The 20903-nt window shown below is 43.2% G+C and overlaps 1 protein-coding gene across 1 annotated transcript in view; it reads right to left on the bottom strand.

Moving 5' to 3' along the window:
* Positions 1–20903, bottom strand: part of LOC311236077 (bifunctional UDP-N-acetylglucosamine 2-epimerase/N-acetylmannosamine kinase-like) — a 57889-nt gene that overhangs the window by 10580 nt on the left and 26406 nt on the right. The window contains exons 5-10 of the mRNA XM_084323673.1: positions 14164–14235; positions 11620–11777; positions 8003–8249; positions 4131–4338; positions 2256–2408; positions 1682–1894 (exon numbers count right to left, since the gene is read on the bottom strand). Of these exons, the coding sequence (XP_084179799.1) occupies positions 1682–1894; positions 2256–2408; positions 4131–4338; positions 8003–8249; positions 11620–11777; positions 14164–14235 (1051 nt within the window). The remainder of the gene's footprint in view (positions 1–1681; positions 1895–2255; positions 2409–4130; positions 4339–8002; positions 8250–11619; positions 11778–14163; positions 14236–20903) is intronic.

The following is a 20903-nucleotide window of genomic DNA, read 5'->3' as shown; positions in this document are numbered from 1 at the left end:
AGGAAAATATCGGTATTCAAATTTTTTTACATGTTTTTTTTTCTTTCTTTTTTTTTACATTTCTATAACCTTTATTACCCAGGCAAGCAAGTAAGAACAAATTCTGATTTTATTTATTGTCAAAAGTTTGCATAATGTTGTGTTAATTCCACAACAAGAGATATGTAATGTTAATTACCTGAAATTATTCCGTTTTTTGGGGGGGGGGGGGAACCCTGCATATATCGGTATCGGTTGATATCGGTATCGGAAATTAAGAGTTGGACAATATCGGTATATCGGTATCGGTAAAAAAGCCAATATCGAGCATCCCTAGAAAAAAGTAAACAGTTAATCTTTTTTACACTTGAAAATGGGCATTATTGGAATGGTTGTGGTCGAGTATGTCAGTGAAGTCACAGCTTTTATTGTAATCACATTTCACATTCACATTTTGAGAGTATAAATACTTCCTGAAAGTAACCATGCTAAGCATACTCAATAAATCCCAGAAGACAGTAGACATCCGCCCATTTAACCCTTTCACTACCACACTACAGAATGTTAACCCTTTCACTACCACACTACAGATGGTTAACCCTTTCACTGCCATGCGACAAAGGGCTAACCCTTTCACTGCCACACTACATAAGTTTAACCATTTCACTACCACACTACAGACTGTTAGTGAAAGGGTTAAGGTACCACCATACTGGAAAAAAAACATACTTTGTTTATGCTCTCCAGTACGGCCTCGTCAGACTGCATCCCCATCTGCCCATCATGTTATGTATGTATGTATGTATGTTACAGTATGTATGTTATGTATGTATGTCCCTGTGACTCGACTCTGTGATCCGTCAGCCTACTTGACTGTCTGTCCATCTACCTACCTTTCTGTCTGTCTGTCTCTCGTCTACCTGCCTTTCACTCTACTGTCTGTCTCTCGTCTACCTGCCTTTCACTCTACTCCGTCTGTCTCTCGTCTACCTGCCTTTCACTCTACTGTCTGTCTCTCGTCTACCTGCCTTTCACTCTACTCCGTCTGTCTCTCGTCTACCTACCTTTCACTCTACTCCGTCTGTCTCTCGTCTACCTACCTTTCACTCTACTGTCTGTCTCGTCTACCTCTCAGTTTGTTTACCTGTCTGTCTGGTCCTTAGACTGATAACAGGCATTCCAACACTCCCTGCTTCTCATAAACGACAGAGGTTATTGCTGATCTATAGCCGGTCTCTCTCATCATCCTCTCTTTCTCTCATCACCCTCTCTCTCTTTCTCTCATCACCCTCTCTCTCATCACCCTCTCTCTCTTTCTCTCATCACCCTCTCTCTCATCACCCTCTCTCTCTTTCTCTCATCACCCTCTCTCTTTCTCTCATCACCCTCTCTCTTTCTCTCATCACCCTCTCTTTCTCTCATCACCCTCTCTCTCTCATCACCCTCTCTCTCTTTCTCTCATCACCCTATCTCTTTCTCTCATCACCCTCTCTCTCTTTCTCTCATCACCCTCTCTCTCATCACCCTCTCTCTCTTTCTCTCATCACCCTCTCTCTTTCTCTCATCACCCTCTTTCTCTCATCACCCTATCTTATCCACCTGTCGATCTGTCAACTTAACCTTTTTGTTCATCCAACCCGTACCATACCTACCCATCTGTTTACCAAACTGTCTACTCACACACACCCGTCTGTGTACCAACCTGTCTCTCTGCCCGTCTGTCTGCTCCCCAGGTTGATGACGGGTGTTCCAAAGGCCCCCGCCTCTCTGACACCACAGCTGCTGTTGCCGATCATGCAGCCGGCGTGGCACACCAGCTGGATGAACTGCTCGAAGGGCACGTGCTTCAACGCCTGGAAGTTTGGGTGCTGCTCGATCCCCTTCTTCCTCATCATGCGCACCATCTCCTTACTCCCTGTTCACGCGGGAAGGAGAGAGAGAGAGAGAGGGGTATGTCAGACGTTTAAAATTGGAAGATGATGCAGTCGAGCGTCTTTTGCGCTGGTTGTGAAATCAGCTGTAGAATTGACATAGTAGATTCAACCCCCTTTAGAATCCTCTCAAAGAGTTTGAGGAAGAACTGCAATTCCTACAGACTCCTTTAGGCTTTAGGCTTGAACCCAAGACAGCTGCTCCTAGTTTGTACTTAATGGTCACCCCGATAGGAGAAGTATAAGATTTAATACAGGGGGAGAGAGCGAGTGTTAAAGAGAGAGAGCGAGAGCGAGAGAGCGAGAGAGAGAGAGGATAGGAAAACACCAACAGACTTAACTAACCAGCATCTATGTTGGGGAACATGATGAGAGTCTTCTTGTTGAAGGAGATCAAGGCGTCCAGCATTAGGCCATAGATCTTAACGGAGTTCGGTATGTCAGTGGTGACCGGGTGCTGCAGCGCCACGATGTAGTCCTGATCTTGTACCTCGTCACCTGGAGGAGGGCAGAGGAGAAACACACTATGAGGACCGTCGTCAGCAGATTATATACATACACAAATACATACCTTATGTGTGAATACTGTATCCTTCATCATAGCATATATTTAGCATTTAGCATTCTTTTTATTATATATTAGATTATATTTAGACTATTGGATTATTCGATTATATTGCATACATTTAGCATTCAGTATCTTGTTTTTTCAGATTATATATTAGATTAGATTTAGATTATTAGATTATATATTGTAACTATATTTATTGTAGGGCAAATATAACAAATATAATCTCGCACATTGTTGCCCATATGCGCATGTCCAGGTGTTAATTATATTTGACTTGTTATTCTTTTTTTTACTTCTCCACTGTACTATAATTCTGTAACCTGTACCTGTATGTCTTCTACTACCTATACCTCCCCTCCCCCATGCTGCTATGATGCCTGAATTTCCCCAAGGGGATCAATAAAGGAATATCTTATCTTATCTCTTAAACAGTAGATAGCCACAGCTAATGTTTGCCAACACACTTGGGTGACATGACCTTCAAATAATATTACAATATTTCAAGATATTTTGCAACCATGGGGGGGGGAAGTTATATTTTTCAATGCAGCCAACAGTGCCAACATAAATTGCAACACCAAATACCAATACCTATTGTTCATCAGGGTTCCATGCTGAGGATTTTCTAAGGAGCAGAATTGCTTTCAAAAGCCCTGTACAGTGCCTAGAAGGGCTCATACATTAGGTCTACACATGGCCTACTCTATTTGCTATTGGTCGTAGTGTTGTCATGATACCAAGAATTTTACTTCGATAAAGATTATACCAGCCTAAGTATCACGACATTGGTTCGAAAACGATACCACGGCAGAAATATCAGGAAAAGTGATGGAATATAATATTAGATGACAGAACATGGACAATTCTTCATAATCTTTTTTGTATTAACATAATCACAAAAAATGTTGACGCTGTTATTCTGTTACAGCTGCTGAGCTATATAGCTAATCTCTATTTATTGTTATGTGTATTGTCGCTCCACACTATGTTAGTGCTTCTGCCAGCACAGGGGATAAGATTATATATTTAAAAAAGAAAGATGATATATATACACATGTAAATCAATATCTTCCTTTTGAATAAAATAGGGTCAGGAATCACACACACACACACCTCCGGTCACGCATCCACTCAACTTATAGAAAATACGGCTATTAGGCTATTATTGTGAAAGTATTCGATACTAATAGAAATGGAGTATTGGACCGTTTTTTAATGGCTGGGTATTGCAATCCTTTTCTAGTATCGCTGTATATCGTGCAACCGTAATTGGTGCAGTTGACCTGTAAGTCTGAGTTGTAGAGGTCTCGTCTCTATCAATCACCAGCAGACATATGAAAGATTGAACCCTATAGCCAAAGTGAAACCAAATCCTTGCCAACCAAATCCTTGCCATAGCATCATTTTCTGGCAAAAACCGCTGGCGTGCACATACACACACACACACCATTTCGCTCTCTCACTCTCTCTCTCTCTTGGCCCTTGATTGATTGATTGATTGAAAACTTTATTAACAGATTGCAGAATGGGTACAATACAGTACAGCTCAATACTAACAACTACTAAGAGGATGCAGACCAGAAAAAGACCTTCGTCTTGTTTACATAAGGGTCCTCCATTTTAAATTCATCAAGAAACCCAGCCCTTACCCAGCCAAGACTTGATAATATCCATGTAATCCCCTCGGTGGTGTGCAGACAGCAGCGTATCGTAGGAGGGGCAGCCTGAGAGCAGGATGCGAGCGTGGTCCTCGCACATGGCGATGAGGTGCTGCTCCGCACTGTGTGTACAACAGGCGTGGTAGTGGGCCAATTTACTGATGGCGTGGCGGATGGAGTCGTCGATGGTACCGCTCACCTGAGAGGGGGAGAGAGAGGACAGAGAGAGAGAGAGGGAGAGATAGATCATTTATGAATTAGTACAACAGATTAGATATTATTTTTTTAGATAGAGTTTACAATTTCTCTCAAGAACTAAACACATCACTAATAATTATTTTGGCAATTTAAAAGCACCTCTCCGCGCGTCGATGACTCCGGGGGGGACTATCGTAGGTTCTCTCTTATGAACTTCCTACAAGGTTATTTACGAGGAAACTTTCTGCATTAGGTCCAATGTCTTAATAGTTACTATTCTTTTAGGGGGTGAGGACCAACAAAAGATTTTACATGAATACAAAAAGGTACCTCACCCTCCCAAAAGGGAATAGTGATAATAACAAAAATAAAAGCTAAAGAATTTATTTTCGTAATCTAATGACAATCAACTAATACCTTCTGTTGTAGCGTTGCTGTGGTTATTTTTGTTCAGGATCAGCAAAACACGTCTCCAAGACCTTTTCAAACACTACTAATGGAATGGTGGCATAATGGCATAAACTTCTACACATTTTATTCCCTTCTCTTTTACTTTATACATTTTCTTCTGAATATCTCTAATGGCTTAAAAACTGCAAACTAATATGTTAGCTTGTGGTGAATGAATGAATGAATGAATGAACAGATTGCAGAATGGGTACAATAAAGTACGGCTCAATACATACAATTGTTAAGGGGATGCAGACCAGAGAAAGACGTTTGTCTTGTTTCCATCAGGGTCCCCCATTTTCAATTCATAGTGACATTTATGACATACACAACATACATGACATCATGACATTTATGGCATAGGGACATACATGACATACAGGTATATAGTACTGTTACATTTGTGACATATATGATATGCAAATATACAGTACTGTTACCCATAGATCCTGACAGAGAGTATATACATAATGATGGGGAGGAGACTGTACATTAGGAGGGGGTGGGTGGGTGGGAGGGAAATATACATACGGTGGGGAGAGAATATATACATACGGTGGGGAGGAGACTGTACATTAGGAGGGGGTGGGTGGGTGGGAGAGAAATATACATACGGTGGGGAGAGAATATATACATACGGTGGGGAGGAGACTGTACATTAGGAGGGGGTGGGTGGGTGGGAGAGAAATATACATACGGTGGGGAGAGAATATATACATACGGTGGGGAGGAGACTGTACATTAGGAGGGGGTGGGTGGGTGGGAGAGAAATATACATACGTGGGGAGAGAATATATACATACGGAGGGGAGGAGACTGTCTATTAGGAGGGGGTGGGGGGGTTTGGACATTTACGGTGGCCAGTTTCGAATTGCAGCCTCCCGTAGGTGCTCTTTTAGAGCGGTTTTGAATGTGGGTAGGGATTCACATTCCTTTACAGCTTTGGGTAGGGTGTTCCACATTGATGTGGCATAATTGCTAAACGTGTTTAGTCCCTTGTTTGAGCCGAATCTGGGTTTACCTTGTATAGCAGCTATTTTCACCTAAGTACTGTTGAGTCACTGACAGTAGTGACAGATGACAGCTAATCCATTGGGGGAGTGGTTAGGGGTGGACTTAACCTGTTAAGCCCTAGCCATATTTTCAGAAAATTAGCCTAAAAGTAGTTACCCAAGTAAATGGAAGATTGCTCAACTTCTACAAGGTCCATTTGCATGTTCTTGGTATCTAGGGACATCTATGAACCTCAGGGAATGTATTCCCAGTGTCAGGAACATTGTGTCTGTTACTATGCTTGAGTGAATTGTAATGAACCAAAGTAGAATATAAATGATTATTATTACTCGTTTTTTCTTCCATCTTTGACGGTGACATGATTTTCTCCTAGACGTTCACAGAAAGGTAAAGAAACAATATGTTGTATTTTATGGCAATAATGTTGAGGTTTGTTCGACCCGTGAGATATAAACACGTCATTCACGTCAATGATTGTAAGAAAAAAAAAAGTGTTCCTTCCTTTGTCTGCAGCTGGTGTGAGCTGGGTAGTGTAGTTTTATAAAATGTAGACGTCCATCGAAAGCCCTGGGTCTCCTCTTTCTCTGGACTACAAGATTTCATGAGTGCTTCTTCTTCTCGCGTCTAAATCAAACGTTTTCTGATGCAATGAGATTTTTTACAAGCTCATATTTCACTTAAAATAATTGCTAAACAAACGTAGTGTTGAAAATATACACTTTGACTGCTGGTTTGATACAGTTAGGGTCTTTACTCTTGGCTACATTTGAAAAAGAAACACAACATCACTTAATATGTAATATGTATTGATCTATTTGTGCTCCTATTGTTCACACTTAGCTGACTGCCAAGGTGTTAAAAATGCAGTGAAACAGGGCGGCTGGGTGGCGCAGCGGACATTGCGCTCGTCACCAACGCAAGAGACACCGGGTTCGAATCCGGCTGTCGGCGTTGCCTCCGGCTTGGGCCGGCCGTCATACTAACTCAATTGGCAGAGTTAGCGGGTGGGAAGTCGAAGGGTGGTAGTCTGGTCGTTGTGAACAGCGACTCCTACAGGTCGGTTGGGGTGCCTGCACAGCAAAGTCAGGAAAAATGGCAAGGGCAGTGTGAGCCTCCTACGTGTTACTCCTCGCCAAAAGAGAGTCTGGCAGGTGAAAAGATGTGACAGGCTGCCTCCACATGTATCGGAGGGGGCTTCTATCCTCCCTACAACCGGCCAGTGGGGGGCATATGCGAGGAAATCACAGGAAAAAAAGGAGAAAAAAGTAGATGAAAAAAAAATAATGCAGTGAAACTTTAGATTGGATTTTCTCTTTTTCTCTGCAGTTTTTTTTCTTGAGACTTGAGGTTTAACTAGATTCAAAACAGCATATCTTCTTCAAATATCTTACATTCTGTACTTTCATAATCTGTAAAAATCTGAAAAAAAGACAGCCCACAGACTGCTGGGCTCAGTCACATACCGCTAACACTACTTGTGCATGGCAGATCATGTTTGCTACCCATCTGCAAAACCAATGTTCAGCAAAGGCTAGCAATAGCATTAGTATCCTTTATGCTATTGAAATACTTTTTACTACATACTTTACCACTACAGCTACCCCTTGCTACATAATCACATGCGATAGCTCTATGCAATGTTAGTCAGCCTCAGCCAAGACCAGCAAGCTACCTCAGTGGTAAAAATAGCATAGCCTTTGCTGAACACCAGTTTTACAGAGTGTGATTGTGAATAGCAAAAATGGGCTGTCATCCTCATTCATACGAAGTAGTGTGGTAGTGAATGCAGGGGCACGTTCAATCTGAAAATGTTTTGTCTGCTGAAAGTGACCGTGGAAAAGCTAAGGCACTTGGCAATGGGTACCAAGGTGTGATCAGAGGGTCAAGAAAATAAGGCGGCACTTGGGATCGGTCAATTTGTTAGCCTGACCAAGAGATCAATTTAACATTTACCTGACCAAGAGATCAATTTAACATTTACCTGACCAAGAGATCAATTTAACATTTACCTGACCAAGAGATCAATTTAACATTTACCTGACCAAGAGATCAATTTAACATTTACCTGACCAAGAGATCAATTTAACATTTACCCGTATGGTCCTTTAAGAATTGCATTATCGTATCGTGATAACATGGTACCAGGAGCTCTCTGGCGAGTCCCCCCTATGCCCTTCCATCCAGCCCTCCTCTCTCCTCACCTCTCCTCCCTCCAGGTGCAGTATCCTGATGTTCATCAGGGCAGCAGAGGTCGCCAGTGCGAGGGCATCGAAGCGGTCGCCGTGGACGACCAGGACATCGGGGCGAAGCCTCTGCAGGACGTCGGGCAGCTTGACCAGCGCCAGGCCGACGCTCTCCACCATGGCCGCCTCGTCCTCCCCCCTCACGATGGTGTGGAGCTTGGAGCCGATGTCAAAGCCGTCCTGCTCGATCATGTGGTAGGTGTTTCTGGACGGGGGGCGGTGGAAGGGGAGGAGGGAGAGAGAGAAACAAAAAAAGATAAGAAATGAGAAGAAACTTAGGGTGGGAGAAGCTGGCGGGGTGGGTCAGAGTCGTTGTAAACAGCGGATAGGATCTAAGGGCGGTAGTGTGATCCTTCCACACGTTACACCCTCTCAGTGAGAGTCCGCGCTGCCAGGTGAAAAGAAGCAGTTGATTGGCTAGACGTGTGTCGGAGGAAGCATGTGATAGCCTCCACTCTCCCAGACCGACTGTGGGGGGTAAGTGTGCAGCGACCAGGAAGGGGATTGGGAATTGGCATAACGACTAACATTGGGATGGGAGAAAATCGGAGGAAAAAGGAGGGGGGAAAAGATCAATAAAAAAAAATAAAAAAAGGAAATGAGAAGAAACTGAAAAGAGAGGGTTGGTTAGATCTAAGGGCTTGTCCTGTAAAATACTGTCATACGCACGCACGCACACACACACACACACACACAATCCCCCTTTCCTTTACTGTTTCAGTAGCACTGGGTGCTAAGTGTAGGACGCTATGAAATCCGTTTTTATCTTTTCCTGTTTTCGGATTTAATATTTTCCTTTTGGATTTAACAAAAAAGAAATACAAAATTATGTTTAACTAAACTTTAATAACAGTACGTCTGCAAACAGTGCCGTGTCATAACATGGCGCTGGCAGACACCAAAAATTGACTATAACCAGAGCCACATGCGCAGCGTGTCTGCAGCCGCGTGCATGTACGTGTCAGTTTTCGAGTATATTCGGGGCTTAAAGTCTGACTTGCACTGCGTTCCATTGTCTCGGAATGGATTTGGTAGCCGTCATTTCTGCGTCTCCATATTTTTAGGGTTCACTTTCACTTACTTTTAACTTCACGTGAAGGAAAGAAAGAAGGCTCTAAAGGCGACACGACATGTTACACACCGATAGCGGAGGATTGAGAAATATATATGATTAATAAAAACCACAGCAGATCGACCGGTAATACTGGTGTTGTCATGAGTTTATTAGTCATGGGAAATTAGAGGGAGAAAAGAAAGACAAGGAGAAGAAGAAGCCAGATGGACCAGAAGAAAGGAGTCAAGACGGGAGAGAGATGGTTTGGGAGGGACAGTGGTCCTCGGCAACAAACTATTTCTGCCATATATTGCTGTATCGATTTCCCCCCCCACCCCTATTGATCATCATTATGGAAATATAATGGAATATATCAGACAGCAATAAAATGTGCGATACATCACGCAAGAACTAACCTATAAAGGAGATTGGTGATGGAAGGACGAATGAAAGAAAGGAGGAGAAAGGAGATAAATTAAGAAACAAAAAGGAAAGGGCGGTCAGGTGGCGTAGCGGAGATTGCGTTCGTCACCAATCCCGGAGACGCTGGATTCGCCTGTTCGAATCCAGCTCACAGCTCCGGGGTTGTCACCAGCTTGGCTGGCCGTTCACACTAATACAATTGGCTGTATTAGAGGGTGGGAGAAGCTGGCGGGGTGGGTCCGGGACTCCTACAGTTCGGTCGGGGCGCCTGCTAAGCGTGGATAGGATCTAAGGGGGGTAGTGTGATCCTTCCACACGTTACACTCTCTCAGTGAGAGTCCGCGCTGCCAGGTGAAAAGAAGCGGTTGATTGGCTAGACATGTGTCGGAGGAAGCATGTGATAGCCTCCACTCTCCCAGACCGACTGTGGGGGGTAAGTGCGCAGCGACCAGGAAGGGGATTGGGAATTGGCATAACGACTAACATTGGGATGGGAGAAAATCGGAGGAAAAAGGAGGGGGGAAAAAGATCAATAAAAAACAATTTAAAAGAAACAAAAAGGAAGGTGACATGTGAGAATGAGAACTACCTATATATTTGTTTATTGTTTACTGTGTTATTCGCACTTAAACATACATTCTGGAATAAAATAAGTAAAAAGAAGAACAGTTAAAATGTGCAGGAAAGGTAAAAAAAAACCAAGGGCATATCCCTCTCTCATACACACAGATACATACAATACAGCATTATACAACTATTATAATGTTGGGGATTTTTTTTTAAAGACTTTACACAAATACACATGGATACTATAGACTACAGGATCTGTAGTTCTTTTTTAAGCTTACTTTTAAATATATTTAAAGTGGAACATGTTTCTATTAGATTTTGTGTATCATTCCACATCACTGCACCTTGATAAACAAATGAGAATTTGGCAACAGAGGTCCTACAGAAAGGAATGCTAGCCTAGAAGGAAGTGACACTCTGGATCACAGTCCCAACGTCTTTATAGAAGAAGTTCAGCATTTAGTGCTTCTGACTAGTTTGAATTGTCAACCCTGGGGTCCGATTTCGGACTTAGCATCCTTTGTTTTGCCCCTACCGCCTTGGTGTGTGACTAATGCACTTTCCCCTAATCACACTGTTCTCCATGCTGTTCTCTCAGCAAATGTTACTCTCCCTCTCCCCCTCGCTGCTTCACAAATTCAAAAGGCAAAATTCTAGATTTATGACAGCTTTGTATATTCTTTCCTAGTTTAATGATAACTCCTTATAGCCTTGCCTGGAACCTAGTAAGCCACAATATAGCCATTGCCCTGAAACCTAGTAAGCCTAATATATCCCTTAGCATGAAACCTATAAGCCATAATATCTCCCTTGGCCTGAAACATAATATGCCTAATATCTCCCTCTGCCAATTGGTTTGGTTTCCCCATGTCGGGGACCCGTGTTTGAACACAATTAGGTTATACTGTACATGTTCATAGGAATAACATATTTGAATTCACAAATTCAAACAGCTCAGTTTTTTTTATATTCACATTTGCACCAAAATGGACAGAATTTTATATCGTTCTATAGTCAACAAGCTGAATACATTTCCTACCTCATACGTACAGCCGAGGCATTCTCAAAGTGCAGCACACAGGCCAGTTCTGGCGGCAATGAGTCTAAATACATGCGTTACATTTGGTCCAGTTCCAATAGTTTTAAACCAACCTACAACATCAACATCACATATAGTACTTTGCGTTTAAGAAGGGTAAAACTTCACCCCTTTCCCTGGGCTAGGCTGTCAAGTTACTATTGATAGCTTGTTGAACACTTGCTATGCTACTGGTTGCATATATGCCTACTTGAGACAAATTACATCTTCATTGCATTGTACGTTAGCTAGAAATTTGTAATTCTTGTGTGTTCCATTTATCTCTAGGTCGGCCCTCAAACATTGTTGGGTCCCTAAATTGGCCCTCAATCATCAAAAAACTAAATTCGGGGACCCCTTTTATCCTACTGTGCGCTATAGTTTCATCAACTAGCATTAATATTTATTTAAAGTAATCACATTTAATTTACACTGGCAGTTTCAACTTACCCGTAGTCGTCGATGAGATGCGAACCCAGGACCACCACTTCCAGTTCAAACTCGTCTGAGTGGGATTTGATCCCAAACATGATGGGCGCCAGTTTGGAGTAGTCTGCTCTGTTGCAGGTGGCCACACACACACGCAGCTTCCTCTTGGATTGCATCGCCTGATGGTAATCATAACAGAAACACAAGAGCACACACACATAAGACACATTCATGTACATAGGCATGCACAGAAGAACATACACATTTGCAACACACCAACATAATAATTAGTGGTGGGACTTGATAAAAAATTTTAATCGAATTAATTCGAGACTTTATAGTTAATTAATCTAAATTAATCACATTTTAATCGCATATCAATATTTGATGTGAAAAGAAACTTTTTTCAATTAAAATTTATTTTGGTATACGAGTGAATCAATGAATATACATTATACATACGTTTAAACAGCAAAATCCTGTATTAGCTACTACACAGACCAACAGATCAATGCAATTTTTAACAAAGTGCAGCAATTTTAGGAATACTATATATATAGCGCAAAGGACCTTTTGTAAACTCAAGATCTTTCGAGGTAAAAGTAAAACGCAGTACTTTCAAGTATATTCCAGAACAGTTGACCATTGGAAAGAAAAATCTTGATTGATCTCAATTTCTCTTATTTAAATTTTCTTTATGAACAAACCAGACTAAGAAAAAAAGTTATTTGCGATTTATTATACTTTATACTTATGCATGAGTCTGGTCTCCTTTGAAAGGTAACATTCTTACACAATAAAGAAAAATCATCATGCGATTAAATGCATCAATTTTTTTTACCTTTAATTCTTTCTGTAGTTACTTCATCTAAATTAATGCGATAAAGTCCCAGCCCTAATAATAATAATAATACATGCACACAAGTAAGTTGAAAAGTGGCAAAGTTAATGGTGTGGAAGCTGAAGTCAAACATATATGGAGAGCTAGATTCTTACCAGTTTGCCTATAAAGACAACCGTGGCACCGATGGTGCAATCCTAACCATAATGCAATTCGTTTGCACCTTGAAAACCCAGAGGCCTACGCCAGACTGTAGGCTTCAGCTCTGCTGCATCACCCTGCAGCCACACATCATTCCCAGCAAGCTCAGGTGGTAGATGTCTGTCAACCCATACATGTCACTAACTTTTGACCAACAGGACCCAGCATCTCTTGAGTGAACCGGACGTGATGCGAGTCTGAAGTCATTAACACAGGTATTCGTTTCTAAACAGGTTTACGTTTTCTGACGATACCACCATTTCTGGCTTTAGTTTGGAGGTTAAAAGGTTTTTACAATGGTGTGATGACCATCATCTCATTGTAAACACTAAGAAAACAGAAATACATTTCCCCCATCAAGGACATCTGGGTGTTCATTCTCCACTACTGAGCCGTAATACATTTATGGATATTACCCAGGTTCATTCTTACAGATTCTTGGGTGTACACAATGACTGTAATCTGTCTTGCAATGTCCATGTGAATTCTGTATGCACTAAGATCCAACAGCGACGTCTTGCACAGAATCAAGGTGTTTGGGGACGTATAGAGGTTTAATGATGTTCATTCATTATATAATTATTTTACAGAAGTGCAGCTTGGTCTGGTGGTGACATATAGGTTAAATTCACAAATAAACAGCCTGGTCCAGACAGACTCTTTGCACTGCTGCGGTCAGGCAAGCGCTACCGGAGTCTCATGGCCAGTACAGAGAGACTCAGGCCATCAGGATGCTCAATGTGGACTCTATGCAACACTAACCCATCCATTCTACATTCATTGCACAAACATCCATCACCTTTAACATTCACTTACACACTTTAAAACACTTTTTAACACTACACCATATTGTATCTATTTATTACAAAAATATTTGCACTACATCTCTACCTCAATTTTGCATTTGTTGCATTTTGTACTTTAGTTTTGTATATTGTATATTTTGTATAGTGTTTGGTCTTTATTATTTAAACGTTTTGTTACTGTATGAAGCACAATCTCAGGGGGCTCATACAGAACCGAGCATTTCACTGTAATGTACATGTACTTTATATGTGACAAATAAAACAAAACTTGAAACAGCAGAGAAGGTGATGGGGGTGAGGGAGCATCCCTGTCTCCAAATAATCTTTGACAAGGTTATAATTAAACAGGCTAGGAAAATGATCACTGACCCATGTCCTGTCTTCAGAATACAAACGTCTCCCATCAGGTAGATGCTACAGGGTTCGAATTAAATACAGGAAAAGACACCTGAATAGGTATAAAGACTCTTTCACCCCTCGATCAGTGAATCTCCTAAACTCAGGGGGGTGTGAAATGAAGGGCTGTGTTGCACGTATTTGAATGCACGTTATGTCTGCATTTATCTGTGTTACGCACTTTATGTCTCTTACTGCACTGCAATGGTATGTTATTTTGTATGTGGCAGCCTTTATCTCCAAGACTAATTTCCCTAGGGACAAATTAAGTCATTTAATCTTGAATCTTACATGCACGGCTTGAATCTTACGCACACACACCTGTTCTTGCTCTTCATTCATTCCTCTCTCCATCCTCTCTCTGCTCCTCGGCATTCTCAGGTAGTACAATTCCTAGAGAGAGAGAGATGGGGAGAGAGGGAGAGACATTGAATTTTTTACATCGTCATTTAGCTGACACTTTTATCCAAAGCAACTTACAAGTTTTACAGTTCCTAAAGTGACACACTTCACAATGATGTAGACAGTATATTCAGTTAAATGGTCCTACCCGTAGTGCTGTTGTTATTGTCGTATATTTCTAAATGAAAACATGAATAAATGCAAGTAAAATGTACAAGGTAATGATTAGAAAGATAAAATTGGCTATAGTGAAGCTTGAGAGGGAGATCACCCCGCACTCAGCCAATGCACCGACAATACTTTCAAGTTACAACACGGCAGCTGCTGACTAACCCAGAGGTCAGAAAAGTGACACAGGCTATTTGGAAATCTCTCCTTACACAGAGAACTGCCACTAGTTGAGAAAACAATGCAAAGCAATGATATACTAAAAGATTTAGCAATTTCATAAGTTACATGTAGGCATAAACTCTTAGAAACTATTAGAATAACTTAGTCACAATAAAGAAAAGAAACTCTTAAAGCTAGAAGGTAAAACTATACCGTATTGGTCAAATGTTCATCAGGAAAATAAGGTGTTCTATTAAAGAACGGATATATAGGGTTTGTTATCTGGGCACTGTCTGAAAAAGTAGTCTGGTTCTTATCTAGACTATGTAAACCTTTTAGTCACAAGCATGATGTTGTATTACTCAGTGAAAAACTACCCTCTCATTAAGTAATGATTAAAGTGTCAGCAGATTCAAACTATGAAAACGGTTGTGTCAGCAGAAGAAATTGTGTAACATGTGGTCACAGGACACCCTCAGACATGTTTCTGCTGGAATGTGACCAAAAATAAGTGGACGTGAACAGGCAGGCAGGGTCTCCCCCCTCCCTCTCGCTCTCTGTCTCCCCCTCCCCCTCTCTCTCTCCCCCTGATAAAAAGGGCGAATGGCGACGGACAGAAACAGACACACACCCGGTGACACACACCCGGTGACACTCAGAGGAGACGGAGAAGGATCCCTGCAGAGCCAAGCCGTGACACAGAGGGACTGAGACCCGATGACAGACGAAATCGCTTCGCATCAGGAGAAGCGCTGACACACCAGAACGGACCTGAAGACCCAGAGACATGGGGACAGACGATGACAGAGATCGCATCGCAACTTGAGCGCTGAACCTCCACCGACGGAGAGAGGATCACCACCCGGAGCTTGAGAGCCGAGCCGGAGACTCAGAGCCACTGACACCCAATGACAGAAGATCGCTTCGCAGCAGGAGATCCTGCCACGGAGAGAGATGAAATCAAGCGCTCCTTGCTTGAGCGCTGAGACTGAGGAGACCAGGTTGTCTTGACAACCAGACCAGCGAACCACAAGAGAGGACTCGGTGTTGGCCATGGACAACCTAAGACAGCGAACAGCACCGAGAAACGACAACAGCCAAATGAAAGAGACGATGTACTGTTTTAATTCCTAAAGCTGTTTTATTAATAAACACCGCCGCCCGTTGATTTTGACCATATCGTCAGTCTCCTCTTACTTGAAACCGAACATCTGAAAATACCTAAAACCATGCAGAGGAAAGGGTGAAATAGAACACTATACGATCAATGAACTTAGATAAGAGATACATGAATTAAGAAGATACACTTCAATTGGTGCCATGACCCGTCCTGCATTCGACCAGAAAACCGGTTGAACCACAGAGAGGTTCTCTCCCCATCATCGAAGCCCTCTGCGACTGAATGATCGTCCACTTCAGCCAAGGCCAGCGGGACTAGGTAAGTAGTGATGATGGTGTTTAAGATGAGTAATGGTCGAAGCAGTCTCGCTTTTTGGGGTTGCTGTTGCATTAGGTAGAAATGTGTTGGAAATGGACCAGGATAATGTTGGTGTTGGAGGGGTACCGGGGTCCAGGTTTCACAACCTGGCTCTGGTCTCAGCCACACACCGGCGCTACACTTAGAGATGTTCAGTTAGGATGCCTATAATTGGTACAAGGCCAAGTGAGGAGAGGAAATAGATGTCTGTATTTAGTTATATCAGCTTAGGGGATAGGCTAGGGTTTAGGAAAAATATTTGAGGGGACCGGCGTAGGAGCAGAGGAACGGAGATTAGTCACAGATAGCGGGAAGTGGGACTGTGCGTGACGTAGTGGTTCATAAGAAGGGTAAAGAGGAGTAGTCAGATCTTAAAGAGTAGTAAAGAGATAAACCGTGGTGTAGCACAGGGCAGCCTGGTTCCACGAAGAGAAAAGAGAACAGAAAACGGAGTGTAGAGTAGTATAGGATAACCGTGGTGAAGTTCAGGGATAGCCTGGTTCCGCGAAGAGAAATAGAGAACAGGGAGGTAATTGGTTGCTTTTTTTCCGCGCCATCATTCGCGGACTTCACTCTTAGAATCGGCACGTATAACAGACGAGTTTAGAAAGACGTTTTCATACAGGTCTGTTGTAGTGTGACCCGACGGAATCTGCTTAAAAAATTCGCCTTTGGTACGGATTTTTGAGAAGGTATTTGGTCGATTTGGGGGTGAGACAGGTAAAAGCTCCCCAAACGGCGCTGAATATGAAGATTGAGAGGCTGAGAAGAGGAATGATGGGGGGGGGGAAAGTAACCTTTGGAGATAATGCACTTATGGGGGAAATGCGTGGGGTAACTGCACATGAGATTAGAACATAGGAGGATGTTGTGTGGAAAGAGCAAGCAAATGCGTTTGGAATAAATGTGTGCATAAATGAATGGTATGTTTATGAATGAAACATTGTTTTGCTTAGTATATGTGTTTAAATGGATGAATGTTAGGAGCTCTGAGTGAATGCCAAGGTATTTTTTGTGTTATTATGAACCAGGTGGCCAGGGCTGCAACGGAGAAACCACACCCCTGTCCTGCCAGCATTAGCTGAGCGCGACGCGACTAACGTGTGGACGCTGTGTTGCGTTTTCGAGTGAATTGAATGAATGACATGTGAGATGGAACCTAGGAGATGTGTAATGTGCGTTGACATTTTTCAAATCGGGGCTGTAGAAGTTTAAAAGTAATGTAGTAAAGATCAAAGAAAACGGGGATTTTAGAGCTGGTGACGTCATAGGGAGCGTCGGAGCTTGGGGTGCGTTAGATTTGGAATAACGGGGCTAGATCGGGAGCGTTAGATTTAAAATACGGAGCCGGCCGGGGCCAAGCGGGCGAGCATGCTAGGATAAGGATAATAATATAGGTTCTGTGAACGGGGGCTAAATAGGATTAAAGTTGTGTTACGGGGTATAGCTGGGGTTGTGTAAACGTCGCGATGTGTTGTGCCGCTCGAGTCAACAGGACTGGGCCGTTTAGGAGAAGTGATGTTGGATGCTAAGCTAGGCTGGTGCTAGCGGCACTGAGCTAACGAAGCTAAGATGCTAAGCTACCTGTGCTAACAATATGGCATGATTGAACTCTCGGGGAATCTCGCGTGTTGCTACTCTTTGCTAGTGCGGGATCTTAGAGAGGCGATGGACAGGTACTTCCGGTGTAGAGGGTTCTGGGAATTGTAGTTTTGTGGTTGAGGTGGAACGTCGAGTTGACGTCTTGGGGTGGTTTACGTGATGACGCACTTGCGGGGGAGGCGTGGGCGCCTCCTACGGGAAGTGGTGAGTGCTGTAGTGCGTTGGTGATGGACAAGACGTTCCAGCGGAGGGCGCTGTTGCCTCTTTTATAGTTTCACCTTTACAGGTGGAACGGGGTGCAGTTGGCAGTAGAGAAGGGTTTGTAATTATTATAAGTTTTGAGTAGCGACCATTTGTGGGGATTTATAAATTCTTTATGTTCGGTTTTTTCTGTTGTTGATGATGGGGGTGTTTACTGGTTTGATTATGAATCTGTATTTGTTATGGGCCAAGTATGGTTGAAGTGAGAGCAGCGGCGTTTTGTGATAGGATTGGCGTGAACCCCCCCCCCCCCCCTTTTTCCTCTGTCCCTCCCTCCCTCCCTCCCTCTCTCCCTCCCTCCCTCCCTCCCTCCCTCTCTCCCTCCTTCCCTCCCTCCCTCCCTCTCTCCCCCCTCCCGCCCCCCCTCCGCTCCATCCCTGTCTCCCGGCTTAACTTTGTGAGGGGACAGGTGCACAGAGGGAGTTTTTGTTTAGTATAGATTGCCTGATTGATTGATTGATTGAAGAATTTTATTAACAGATTGTAGAATGGGTACATTATGGTACAGCTCAATACACACAATTGTTAAGGGGATGCAGACCAGAGAAAGACTTTCGTCTTGTTTACATCAGGGTCCCCCATTTTCAATTCATCATGGGCTTGGAGTGTTGGTTATATTAATATAGTGTTACTTGCTAAAATAGGATTACATAAGGATAGATAGAATATTCATGGTCATTTTTTTTGGTCTGATTAAAGTTAAAGTTGATTTAGACGGTTTTGGTAGTAGTTAATGTTGCATTGTGCCTCCCCCCCCCCCCCCCCCTTCCTCCCCTTAGTCCCTGTATCCCTGTATCCCTCCTTCCTTTTTCTTTTCCCTTCGCCCCCCCTTTGTCTATCCTTGTATTTCGCCATCCCTGGATTGCGGCGTGTGTTGTGGGCATTTGGTTGTAGGTTTATTTGTACTGCGTTGGTATTATGTATGTGAAGTAGGTACCGGATGGGCGTTGGACTGTCTAGGTGCAGGTGGTGGTAGGATAATTTGTAATATTCTTGGTGTGATAAAGCTTGGGGTGTTTCCGTTCAGGTTCGAAACTGGAGGGAGGACGCTTTGGGCTGTGAGTTGACGGTTCTTTGTGTATTCAGAGAACTGGGAGGATATTGCGGTGGCATAGTGCGGGTGTCCGTGAATTTATTAACGTGGCCAGCTGTACTATGTGTCGGTCAGGGTTTTAGTGATCTAAGTTGCTAAAAGTTTATTGTTTTCCCTGATTAGGTGGTTGGTAGCAGTAGCAACACTGATTAATTTTTATTAAGTGTTGTGGGGGGTAATGGTTGTGTGTAAGGATGAATGAAATGGATGTAGTATGAGAAGTGAAGCGAAAGCGAATAATACATTTAGTCGATACGCTAATCGGAATAATACATTTAGTCGATACGCTAATCGGGCATTTAAAAGTAAGAAATAAGGTTAGGATGAACAGATTCATCAAGCAAAGAGAGATAAGAATCAGATGAAGGACCAGGTTTACAAAGGATTATTAGACAAATGGATAGGAAGGGGATTAATGATTATATTTCCCAGGAAATCAGGAGGAGAGAGCACACAGGGGATTGGAAAACTTCAGTGTTCCTGTTGAAGGAACGGACAAAAAACAAGATAAGCTGTATCGTTATTTTTTCAAGCAAATCACACTGTGTCTCTTTAAAATATTAGTATAGTGTTGCCCGACATTTCCAATGCGTAACGAAGAGTGGAAATAATAAGGGAAATGCCACTGTATTAAGTCTGGATTTCTGCTTTCTTTCTATACAGATGCTCGGCCGGACAGGTGCTCTAACGACTTCCACAACCATCTAGGGAAAACGGCTTTAATGCGCCTTGGTATAAGTATGAATGATAAGCCAGTTATCAATCCTTGTCTGCACAGTAAAAATTTGACAGTGTGAGTGTTTTAACTCAAGTAAGTAGAAGTAGTGGAAGACAGAGAAACTTGTTTTTTCAAACGGTGATTACAAGAGTGTGTTGAAAGTGGAATGAATGACAGTAACATAGGAAGTTCACTTTAGTGGGACATTTGATAGGAACAACTGAAGCGTTAAATGCAGTAACAATAGGATAACAACAACAACGATATGGAGGAGGGCCTTAGTGATCGGGCCATTGGGGGGAGTAGGCCGAGGGCCTCTGCAGACATTTCCCAGATAGACTATACCAGTGATGATCTGATTGATTTGAATATGGACTTCTCTCATGTGACCAGTACGACAGAAGGACTTGGAATGATGACTTTGATTCCAACACAGGGGAGTGAACCAGTGACAACGGTGTTACTCCAACCAGAACCGATTCAAGCTGGAGTGTCCATTGCAGGCGACTGCGGTTTAACCAAGGGGCAGAAAAAGAGACTGAGGTTACAGCCGTCCCACGAAGTCCACTCTGGCCGGATGGCTGGAACTGAGACCGACAGCAGGTATGGAATACACGAACAGTTTCTACAGCCCACCCGTTTCCCACATCCATCCTGCCCTCAGCACCAAAGCCAAGATGAGAGGCGGAGCCCAACGATGGGACGGCAAGCCGCCCGTGCTGAGATGGGGGAAGAGGCAACATACTATAGACAACAGAGAGCGTTTGTGACGGCGTTCGAACAACACGAGGCAGTTCATCGAGATCTGATGAAGACACAGCTGGAGATCGGTCAAGCCGCACACGAGACTCAGAGACTGGGACGAGAACTGGCGAGAAAGACTGTGCTACTAGAAGCGACAGCTGTTGAGATCATGCTTCGGGCGTCTGACCTAGGCCGCTGTGATCAAAGAATGCCCTGTGCTCTGTTGCCCGGACAGGGAACTGGGCCGCAACAGGGTGAACAGAACCGCAGGAGGGGTGAGTTTCCAGGCCCCTCCCAACAAGAGAAGGCCCGAGGAGAGGCAGCAGAAGAGGACAGGTATGCCCCTCTCTCCTCCAGGCAACAGGACATGCGACCAGAGGACAGGAGAGGGGTGGACCTGGAGAAGACGGTGGGAGGCCAGCCGAGAGACTGTG

Source organism: Notolepis coatsorum (genome assembly GCF_963971535.1).
Source record: "Notolepis coatsorum genome assembly, chromosome: 10".
In the NCBI taxonomy this organism is placed as follows: Eukaryota; Metazoa; Chordata; class Actinopteri; order Aulopiformes; family Paralepididae; genus Notolepis; species Notolepis coatsorum.
Note: the sequence above shows the minus strand (reverse complement) of the source record. Positions and strands in the feature narration are given on the sequence as shown.